The following is a 12,436-nucleotide window of genomic DNA, read 5'->3' as shown; positions in this document are numbered from 1 at the left end:
ACATATTATTTTGATGAAGGGTGTGTTCCGTCTTTGTCAAATGTGTCACCTTTTAATTGTATTAATTCAAGCGTGTTTATCAGATTTTTTTCCCCTTGGGAAGCAAAGATGGGCTTTTTCACAATAATTTCAATAGACTGTTCATTCCTGAGGATCCAATACGTGGTTTAAACAAGAATCCTGTATTTGAGAGTTTGAGGATGGATCTGCCATCATAATTCAAGGCACAGCTGAATTTCAATTCAATTGCATTTCTGCATTGCACCTGAATCACCTCTCTCCATTGATTTCCCCCCAGTAGAAACTTTAATTTTCAATGCAAGGCTGTTGTTGAAGTATCCATTAACAGACACATGTTATTACTGCCATACAGCAAGTCAGCATGATATTGAATGACAGGACTCCTAGACAAGGATTAACTGCGGACTCTCAAGACTGCTCATGCATAAAGTTTGCGGCTTGAGAAGAATGTTAATTGATATCATGATCACAATTATGTTCAGGACCCTGGTAATATTCGTGGCTCTCTTCCAAAGCAAGCATAACATATTTCCAACTGCTCAGAGATGAAGTGGAATATTGCTACCATCCTAAATGTAGTTCCTGGTTAAACTGTTTAAGCACTATGCATGTACCATTCAGTTACTTGAAATTTGAATTTTGAAGATCAGTGGAAATCTACACACTGAGAAATTTCTGAAATCAATGTATACCAGAGATAACAGAACAATTTGCCTGGATTTCCTCTTCATTCTTTATTTCCAAGAATGCTTATTTTGTCTGGGCAATGACAAAGTGGCAGGGGGGGGGGGGGGGGGAGAGCAAGAAAGAAATGAGCTGTGTCTGCAATTTTGAGAGCTGTCTCAAAAATGAAGTAGAGAAACAACGAAGATACTTTTAACTTGTCTCGTACAGCATTATTTTCAGCGTAGTTCAGGAAGCTATCAGGCGTCAAAGACCGCAGACATATTCTACCGCAAGTGGGGAACAGTATCTGACAGCTATAGATACCGAAGCCGTCATTAAGATTGGTTGCCATAGCAACAAGGAAAAGTAGAAATTACGCGGTGCGTAACATATGTCCCCGCCGGAAGTAGCATTTTGTAACAAAATGTGCAATATAGGTAAAAAATCAAGGTCAAAGGTCAAAGAAGTCAAAGGTCAAAATTCTGTGTAGAAGTTTTGAAGCCCTCACCTAGTGCCATCACATAAAGCAAATGGAATCGAAATTGGGTTAGAAATGGCGAAGGAGTAGCATTTTGTAGCCAATGTACAATATAGGTCAAAAATCAAGGTCAAAGGTCAAAGAAGACAAAGGTCAAAATTCTGTGTAGAAGTTTTGAAGCCCTCACCTAGTGCTATCACATAAAGCAAACGGAATCGAAATCGGGTTAGAAATGGCGAAGGAGTAGCATTCTGTAGCAAAATGCACAATATAGGTCAAAAATCAAGGTCAAAGGTCAAAGAAGTCAAAGGTCAAAATTCTGTGTAGAAGTTTTGAAGCCCTCAACTAGTGCCATCATATAAAGCAAACGGAATCGAAATCGGGTTAAAAATGGCGAAGGAGTAGCATTTCGTAGCAAAATGTACAATATAGGTCAAAAATCAAGGTCAAAGGTCAAAGAAGTCAAAGGTCAAAATTCTGTGTAGAAGTTTTGAAGCCCTCACCTAGTGCCATCACATAAAGCAAACGGAATCGAAATCGGGTTAGAAATGGCGAAGGAGTAGCATTTTGTAGCAAAATGTACAATATAGGTCAAAAAATCAAGGTCAAAGGTCAAAGAAGTCAAAGGTCAAAATTCTGTGTAGAAGTTTTGAAGCCCTCACCTAGTGCCATCACATAAAGCAAACGGAATCGAAATCGGGTTAGAAATGGCGAAGGAGTAGCATTTTGTAGCAAAATGTACAATAAAGGTCAAAGGTCAAGGTCAAAGGTCACGACTGAAATTCTGTGTAGAAGTTTCAAAGCTCCCATGTAGTGCTATCATATAAAGCAAACAGAATCAAAATTGGCTCATAAATGACAGAGAAGTAGCAAATTGAAGATTTTGATCACACACGGATGCACACACGGACACACGGACACACGGACGGACGGACAGACGGACGGACGGACACACACACGTACGGAGCCCGTTTCATAGTCCCCTGCTCGAACTCGTTCGGCGGGGACAACAACTTTTTTTCTTCCTTATCTAAAACTTAATGCACGCCCAGGGTAGTTATAGTGCTCAAATTTCTATCTTCCACTCTACAGACTCTTTTAAATCTATTTCTGTTTTTGTTTTGTTTTCTTTTCTTATTATTAAAGGCAGGCTTAAAATGTCAACAATTTAGTACTGTCAGATCTTGCACATTGATGAGCTCGCTTTTTTTTTTCCATTCTATCTCAAGAAGAAATATTAAGTCAACTTTTTCTCTTTTTTTAATATTTCATGCAGCATTTTGTATTTTTCCACTTCACTTCTGATATATCCAGGGATGCTTTGTGCGGTGGTTGCCTGAGCTCTTCTGAGAAGGCATTGACTGAGTCCTTCCATGAATCCAACATGACTTGCACATGTGACAGCATTTGATGTACCAGAACAGGCGCGTGGGTGGGGTGGGGAATGGAGCATGAGCCAAGCTGCCAACCTCCAGTTTACATTTTCCATCCTTTCTTATTTGCACAACAACAATTTGAATGACTACCGGTACTCCAGAGATGTTTAAGTTTACTTCATTAGTATGGTAAAGCAAAATCAAACAACCAAACTGAGAAAAGTCTCATTAGAATTTAGAACGGGACATACATGATAACCATAATAATATGTACATTGAAAGCTGTCCTGAACTTTAGAGAGGCATTTTGTTTAATTCTTCACTTTAATCGCAGGAAATTCACACAAAAATATGGGATACATGTATTTCATGAAATCTACAGAGGTTGATTAAATGTCTCTAAAAAAAGTTAACTCTAATTCCTGCCAAGTGGTATCTAAAACTTACATTCTTTCTTGAATTCCGGCGGCTCATTTTTCCGGACTGAAGCGAGGATGATGAATATGACCAGTGGCCATAGGAGCTCAATAATAATGCGGATCTGGGGAGAGAAAGAATCAAATTGATTTAAACTGTAACCAATAACTGGTGTTAAGATAAAATAAATAAACATGGTAGATTGGCAACCATGTATCATCTTTCATTATGAAGTCATACATACATAAACTGCACAATGATGTGATATCTTCCAATAATAATGATCCCATGCCTACTGATTGTTTAATTATGTGATGGGATCAACTAATATCCAAAAGAGCTAGATTTTAAATGATATATATATATATATATATGCAAAATTAAGGCCAGCATGTTAAGCACTGATTATAAAGGACATTTAAGAAAGACAGTGCCTTTACAGTTTACAGAAATCTTGAATTCTCATCAGAGCCCGAGATACATACTGTAAGATGAACCTACAATACATACACACCATACAGACGACTGAATTTATCAAAGACATTGTACTCTATAAATGGCAAGGCATATTACGTACTGGTATGTTGGCGTGTGAGAACATTTTTTTCTCCTTTACACATTATTCACACACACACACACACACACACACACACACATACTGTACAAACAATACACAGTGATCAAATTACACACTTTTCAAATGGCTGTTTCAGCCATACGGTTGAACAAATTAAACCACTGTGAAGCTCCTGGTAGGCACGACTTTTGTTCCACATTATAAAAAAAAAAAGAACACACAAACACACACAAGTAAAGTTTCTAGAAAAAGAATTGTCTGCAGTGCCTGATTTAAAAAAAAAACAAACAAAAAACCCAGCCCTCCCTTTTCATTGGAGGTTGAATCTAATCAAGTAATACATATACAAAACTTATTCTCTTTGTTTAATATTCTTCTTCTTCCTTTTTTTTTTAATTATTAGCGGTATTATTATTAATGGTATCTTTATTCAACAAATCATTGATCGCAGCCAGAGGCTGAATTCCTTATCAGAAAACAATGTTACACTTGCCTTATAGACAAAACAAGACATTGTAACTTCCATACAATTAGAAAGTAAATAAAAGAAGCATGCACTTCTTGATATTCAGACATCAGATTTTTTAAAGAAACACTTGCATCAATGTCCACAGCTGCACCAGTGACTCGTATTACAAATGCACCACAAATGCACCACAAATTTTATGCACTGGGCAACAATTAGGTGATGATATTATATAAAGAGTTTAAAAGTTATATAGCCTCATGTGAATGTCATAATTTAAAAACCTTCAATGACAACAGGAAGCCTGGATTGTTGATGCTGTTTACTCGTTTTCCATGTTTCATTTCTTTCCTTTTCCATATTACATTTGGTATGTCTTTTTGTATTAGGGTGGCAGGACCAGGGAAATTTGGACCAGGTAAAGTTGGAATGCAGAAAGTTGGACTGCGGAAAGTTGCCAGGAAATGAAATAGAAATTGTAATACCCAACGTTCTACTAAACACAATTTACACTGTACTTGCTCTTTTAAACGGATGTAATCCCTACTACTGTGAGTTGAAAAACAGCTGCTTCAATGAAGCACGTGCCGGACAGTAACTATTGCAACAGACAGTGAAAGCCATGCACACGTTGCTGCTGAGAGTTCAAGGAATAGAACAATTGATAATACTTCATTAACCCAGAATTTGTTTTTTTATGTTTTCCTCATTTTTTTCATCTTTGGGTGTGTATATCTTTCTTTTTTCTTTTTCTTTTCTGGGGGGAGGGGGGCAAAGGGGCATGAAGCCAATCATGTGTGCAATTCTGTGAGGCATCCATTTTGCTTTACCAAGTACATTGTACCAGCGGTACTAGTTATTGCTTAAGATGACAAAGAGTTAAATCTTTGGAAAAACACTACCAAAACAAAATTGTTCTGATGGAAGCCATTTTGGGAAAACTGTGTGTCAGATGTCAAAGGTCAGCAGATGCTTTGTTTTGGTAATATACGTTTTTAATCTTGCGCTTCCTTTTGCATTCAGAATCTAAGAAAGCCATATGAATGAACAAAAGAATTTACTAATAGGGCCAGCGTGTCAGATCATCAAGGCAGCTGGCAGATTTCACCTCCAGAGAACAAAAGACCAGGAAGCCGTGCACAGCCCATTAACAGACCCACCACCAGTACCCTCACAACAAATCACAGGACAACAATTTGTTATATAAAACGAGCGAGAAAAATTCAAATTGTAATCAGGTTTCGTTGGTTGGGGCAGAAGGGTGCTGTGGGGAGACATCACAGCCACCATTCCCCGGAGCCTGCTGTGCAGCTTGCGACCTTTGACTCACACTCACAGTGACAACTCCCCCATTCTCCAAGAAGCCCTGCTATTTGCAGTCTTTGCTTCTTCTCTTTTTTTTCTCTCTTTTTTTTTTAGCACCCTGCCGATTCATGAATCACCACTTCCACAAGAATCTGCTGTATTCCTTTCTCCTTAATCCCCTGGTCGTTCCCTCTCCGCACAAAGGCAAAATCACCCAATTAACGCACAAACAAGACGTACAAACTGTATGTAAAGCCCGATGAACTCGTGTCCTTTGTGCAACAACACACTTCTTGGAACTATTGTTGCGTCAATTTGGGTTCAATCTAACTTGTGCACTTTTCTCAGGCTAAAGCTTTCATTGAACAAGTAACCAATTTCACATTTTTGTAAAACTAAAAAATACAATAATTGTTATAATAATCTTTGTTTTTTTATGGGGGGAGGGGGGTCAGGGAAGATACAAGCACTTGATGAGGAACAACACACCAGCCACATAAAAAGAAATTAAGAGTCAAATCCAGCATTCTTTTTTGTTTTAATGACTGTATAGTTTCCAATTATAATATCTCCCTGATTTACTAAAGAATTCATATTACTTCCTTTTATTTGGTACATGTAGGTTAAACTTAACCAGAAATCATACCTACATTCCATTAGATTTCTATCTCAGAGAATAATTTTCGAACTCAAATTTGATTAGCAATTTCAGCTGATGAACAATATTTCACATGGTATCCTGTACACCTCTATGGAAGAAAACTGCTATACAAAAGTTAGTTTGTGTAGCAGTGGTGTAAAAATGCACAGCAAATTGCGATGCGATACCAGGAAAATTATTCCCTGTATCTTTTTAGAGATAAACTTAATCAAGAATTCTGGTTGGTAAAATCAAGTTTGAAAAGAGTCAATTGATAACCTATTAAATGTGATGTCATTTACTTGTAAACATGTATAGATGTACAAGTGTATTTCCCATCTGTAAAAAGCAAAATAACATCCACAATGTAAGAACACATGAACTCTTTCACAATCCACATATCAAATTTTTACATACAATGTACAACTCTGTCATATGATCAGTTCGTACCTTTTGTCGTTTTCTCGATGTGAAATTCTTCCACACGAGGAGCTGTAGCTGTCGCCAGAACCCCATACTCCCCGCGTGCACACTACACTCTCTTCGCAGAACGAATGGCGACTATAAACATTCACTGACAATGATTCCTTTTAAAAAAAAATGTCACTTGCAAGAAGAATAATTCTCCACCATAGGCATTTGTCCCAGTCAAGGATGAACGCTTGTTCTGTCACAAAATCCAGTAATAGGAAAGCTGGAAACGTAACACTGATGATCGCATCTGCAGCACACAGGAAAGAATAAACCAGAGGAAGAGTTTACAGTCAAGATTCTGTTTAAAAGCACATACTGCTATAACAGGAAGGCTTTAAAACCAGTATACATACCAATAAAATATGGGATTTTGTAACTTTCACATATGGCATCAGAACAAGTTGATCTACATGTTATCATACTAAAAAGCTTACATGGCACACATAATATGAGGATGGGCTACAGTACATGTGGCCTTTGCATATGCAGAACCCCATTGCTCAGACAATTGCCCCAACAAATTTACTTTTCAAATCATACTATTTTGAATCTTCATGGTACCGGTATACACAGATTCACACCCCATTTGTAAATATTTGTATTTCTCTTGCACTGTTTTTTTTTTCATGAGCTGTTTGGGAATGCAAATAATAAACTACCACATTTCAAGCACAATACTTGACTCGGCGCATTTGCACATAGATAAGGATATTAGATCTTCTTTTTGTCAGTACAACAGTAGTATGAGAAAAACACAATAACTGAATCTGGTCTGAATCTAATTCAAAAAACATTTAAAGTCACAATAAGATGTAACTTCAATCCCACAGATTAACTGGTGAATATTACTGAACTGTAAACAACAGACAGTATGGTCAATTATATGCACACCTAGATAATAAATTTATGTCATTTGAAGAATGTTCAACAGATTGTTACAAGTCAGAAAGCAATGAGAAACACAACAGTTCACTACAGTAACACTGACATTATTTGATGTTGCACACGAGAAGACCCATTTAAGTTCTCTTCAAACATTTCTTTCAAAATTTACTTTAAAATAGTAAATTTAGTCTACCAAACAGCTTTGAGAAGATAAAGGCCAATATTGAATATACTAGACCTATTAAAGCACTAGCCGATCCATGAATGTTTGAGCAGACTTAAAAGGTTGTGCGATGTTTAAACAGCACTCAACAACCAGATAAAATGAGACTGGGATTGCCCAAGATTAACTAGTCTATTTGAATAGTATATTCAAAATATGGGACAAATTGTTGACATTAAAAAACTGCATTTTTTGTTTTTGTTTTAAATGCTTGTTTGTTCGTTTTGTAATGGCCGGGCTGCGCATCCTGGGGTATACATCTATTATCTATCTAACATATTGGTTACTTCACACAGCATTGTTTCAAAGCCAATGCAAATGTTATTGCATGTGATTTGAATTTTAATAAGGATTTTTACTTAGTATTGTGACATTTAATACACATGCTAAACACTTAAGTTTCACTAAACGTAACTTGCACAATGAGTAAATCCGTTTGTTATGGACAATCACAATAGAGGTGGAATTTGATCTATCTCCCTGGCTGCGCAAAACCCACGTCTACCAGCAGTACTATACCCACGGCCACGAACTACCTGGTACAGCTGTTGACTGTCTGTAAGCCTATTGAATGGGAACAAAGCCAAGCCAGCGGGTCGGGTCCGGCGCTCATGCGTATCGTGACATCGCACATAATAAGGTCCCCAAAAGGGCAAATCATGTAACACAAAAACTACAAGTTAATCATATCAAACAAGCAGAGAGAGATATTGGCCTATCTCACCTGTTTCAAGCTGCTCTCTCCCCCGTGCGTGATGAAGGCAGCACTTATATTGGCATGTAAGCTTAACATTACAGAAGAGTCATTTTAACATGGAACACCGTCCCTGTCCCGCGGCCTCCCGCCGGCTGTTTGGTAATTCACTGTAGATTCGTCGTTCCGAAACCGACCAATGTACGTACCAGCGAAGCAGTGCAGCTCTAGCTAGCTCTTCGCTTCGGATGCGGAGCGGATGTAAGCTGGCTTCCACGAAACGCGATGTAATCTGGAACACCGGCTGATTGATGTAAACAATATAGTGAAGGTGACGATAGATGGCGCAATACCCAAACGTACTACGTACAAGCAAGTTACGGGGGGGGGGGGGGGGGGGGGGGAGGAACGTGGACGTGGCTCTGTAGCGTTGTCCTTGAATACACCCAACACGATCCGAGATATAAGTGAATGGTCTATTATTGCAACATTTAATCACAAAATAAAATTTCAAAGAAAAATATAGATGGACATTTCAGAGACATTCAAATAAAAAAAAAAACCCTCACTACATACAAAAACGACCCAAGTCCATAGGAGGTCATTTCGAGTAAACTTTAAAAAATTCATATCTTTTTTATTTGTAAAATGATATTCTATCTAATTGTGATTGGAAGACAACATTGTAAATACAAATCAATACATTTATTATTACCATAATTCATTTTTACATTAATTGTGGAGAGGTCATTTTGCATGATGGACTTGGGTCGTTGTTTTTTTTTAAATCATAATGGATTTGGGTCGCTCTTTGAATCATATACAGAATAGGCAGCTATATGAATGGCATGGTAAAAGCAATAGTTAAGAGAATTTTGATTTTAGTCCGTATGGCCTGCAAATTTGTAATTGTCTACCATAGCATAATGTCCCCTCAGCACTATACTAATTCATCATAAGTGTGTATCTGTGTGTGTGCATGTCTGTGTGTACTATTATGGAGCTTCAATATGCACGTGTATAATGTGTTAAATACGTGGAAATGTCTTCCATTTGTCTCTTATAAGCTATATGTGGACGATGTAACTAAGGAACCGCTAGAGGTACCCAATTGAAACTTTGTACATGCATTTATAAGTGGATAAAGCTGTTCCCATTAACTGTTGGTTGCACATACCTGTCAAGGGTCAAAGGTCATTGGTCAAGTTTAAGTTGTAAAATGTCACAATTTTTCCCGTGTCTCTGCAGTGCAGGAAAGTATCTTCATAAGAAGTTTTATTCTATACACGGTATTACCAGACACTATCAATTCTCTTAATCTGTTTTTCGGCCATTTTGTTCAAAGGTTAAGATACAATAGCTGTCATTTCACTAGTTTTGGCCATCTTCTAAAATGGTTTGATTGCTACATTTCTAGTTACTCCTAAATTCAGACCATAGGTCTATTATTATTATACATGCGCACTGAAAACATGAACTTCTCTACATGATTCCCCAATAATTTTGTTTACTTCAAATGGCAGAAACTTGGTTCTTTTGCAATGGATTGTTAACATTTAATCACAAAATAATACTTCAAAGAAAAAAAAAAATAGATATTTTACAGACGTTCAAATCTCTCCCCTCTCTATCCCAGTCTTTGCAATCGTGGTTTTATTATATTTTGCCGAAATACCACCACTGAATTATTATGTTTGTAAGCCTACCCATTCTAAAATTGATTAATACATGGCTTTTACTTACGATATTTCTCATTTCTCTCTACAAGTTGACTAATGTTTTGAAATATATCATCTCTTATAACAGTTCATGAGTCTCTAAAGTCGAATTCTTTCTGACATGCACAGTGTATTTGTGTGTGTGTGTGTGTGTGTGTGCGTGTGTGTGTGTGTGCAGAATTTCATGTCATTTCTCTTATAAAAACAGGGTATGATTTGGTAAAAAGAACCAAATATATCGTACTGTATGTTTGAAAAATGATTTAGCAGCACAAGAAAGAAGAATACAGCTGGTTTTTTTTTTGTTGGTGGACATATTAATTTTATTGTTAATATGGATTTGACATTGAATGAAACTCAAATAAAGAATATTATAAAACAAAAAAGCGTGCTTTTATTCGATATCCTATGAAAACAATGAGGCAAACGGGAGATGAATTTATTTAGCACTTAAAATAAAACGTCACAAAAGCATCATAATGGAGCATTTCAGTCTAATATGCAGAACACTGTGCATTATTCCAATTATATACGTTATGATATGTAACATCGAATAAAATTAATATGTTATTTAATTCCGTGCCTGATGCCTGTCAGTCTATCGCCACAAAATTTTTTTAATGTAGGCCCTAATTTCCATGTAGGCTTATCTCTTTGGCCTATAATATGTATGCTTTTGATTATGGTGAGTATGACGTGTACAGGTTTGTAGCTCTTATTTGTGATGAGTACGGTCTCCATTCAAAAAAAAAATTCTTTGGCTGATGGCTTTTTATCAATCCATGATGGAGACAAAGAAACAATAGTCCTGTATACCTCTTTACTTGTTTGTTTTATATTTCACTCTTTCTCATTTCCTTCGTGCCACGCCTCAAAGCAGGATATTTAGAGGATGCATATCATTCAAATTTGCTAGGTTAGGTTTTAACGATGCACAAGAATTGCTTTTTTATAATTCCGAACACTGGATACAAAAATGGGATGAACAAAATGATTCAGTGACTTGACCAGATTTTGATTGCAGGGGCTTTTGAAGGGGGTCTTTTAAATGCGGCTAAACGGTCGAAGTGGAAGTTCCAATAATTTACTTTTCACAGGTCATAATAAACATCTTTTACGACTTGCCCAATTTTCACGAGAATTCCTTCTTAGAATGGCGGAGGGTACTAGTGTATCGCTTGCATGCCTTGCACAAAAAAAAAGAAAAAAGAAAAGAAAAGAAAAAAAATAGAGATTTATTTACGAGGAGAATGGATAAGCCTTTTCGAAATTCTCATGTTAATACTATTTTCTTTTCCAATACATACGCAAGATTCTCTATATGTCTTAATTCTTTCTATAATTTTTGCTTACAGGGATAGTACAGTTTTGGTGCGGAGATGAGAATTGGGTTTTTAACTTTTTGCGAGATACCAAGAAAACACTTATGATGTAGTACAGAACATACCATTTTAAGAAGAATTCAAAGTTTATTTGACGAAAATCGGGTTTGGAATGACTGAAACATAAAATAAACAAAGTAAAACAAAGCGATCGTAATAAAGTGTGGGTCCCACACTTTATTAGATTAGAATCGCTCTTTTTTGATATCTCAGCCATTTCAAAAACAATTTTCATCAAATAAACGTTGAATTCCTCATAGAATTACATGCTCTTTCACATTTTATAAGAGGTTTCTCATTATCTCACCAAAAAATGTTGGAAACCTGAAATTAGGTCTCAACCATAACTGTACAATCCCTTTAATGTCATGGCTGTCGTGATCCTTTAAATCTTGTAAATCGGATCTACAAGAACCATAGAAGCATACAAAGCTTACAGATAAAACATCAAGCCCTTCTAGTAGATGTTGATAATAAACATTATCTATAACATCAATTCTTTATTATCATTCTCACTATTTTTAGTGGTATAAATAAATTCACAAAAGCAGTTTGTACATCCACCAACGTCATAACGAACTCAACTTTCATCTTTTTTAATGACACAGCAAGTGATCAAATATTGTGAGACGACTTCAGTCAAAACAAAATAAAACACACATACATGTCTTTCCTTCCTGAAAATGGGTTTCAGTTTCAGTTTATTTCCAAAAACATATAGTTAGTGTGAATGACAAACATAATATTATATATCAATAGAATTTTATTGTATTTTTATTAGACTTCTTTATATTTCTTCAATAATCACTATCCTCTTGGATCTGAACCTCGTGGATAAACAAAGAAAAACCAGTCGATGACTTTCTTTCTCTTTCTCTCCCCTTATAGCTCTCTCTATCACTCTATTTTTTTATTTGCTTATATATCTATGACTCTATCTCTCTCTATACATCTCGATATCTCTCTCTATATCTCTCCCTCTCTATAAAGTTATAAAGAGATATAATCATCATATCTCTTAATAACTCTCTCCCTTTATATATATATGGTTATTCCCTCCTTTCTCTATATCTCTCGATATATGTGTCATTATTCCTCTTTTATCTCGCTATCC

The 12,436-nt window shown here is 36.3% G+C and overlaps 1 protein-coding gene across 1 annotated transcript in view; it reads right to left on the bottom strand.

The window, feature by feature from the left end:
* Positions 1-8,462, bottom strand: part of LOC139742500 (phospholipid-transporting ATPase ABCA1-like) — a 100,359-nt gene extending 91,897 nt beyond the window's left edge. The window contains exons 1-3 of the mRNA XM_071653070.1: positions 8,253-8,462; positions 6,397-6,667; positions 2,989-3,082 (exon numbers count right to left, since the gene is read on the bottom strand). Coding sequence (XP_071509171.1) covers positions 2,989-3,082; positions 6,397-6,462 — 160 coding nt within the window. The 5' untranslated portion in view covers positions 6,463-6,667; positions 8,253-8,462. The remainder of the gene's footprint in view (positions 1-2,988; positions 3,083-6,396; positions 6,668-8,252) is intronic.
* Between the last annotated feature and the right edge of the window lie 3,974 nt (positions 8,463-12,436).

This window comes from Diadema antillarum, unplaced genomic scaffold, assembly GCF_040938485.1.
Source record: "Diadema antillarum isolate AM-2024a unplaced genomic scaffold, OU_Dant_1.0 scf00000003, whole genome shotgun sequence".
Classification (NCBI taxonomy): Eukaryota; Metazoa; Echinodermata; class Echinoidea; order Diadematoida; family Diadematidae; genus Diadema; species Diadema antillarum.
The sequence above is the reverse complement of the archived record's forward strand: the minus strand, read 5'-3'. Positions and strand labels throughout refer to the sequence as shown.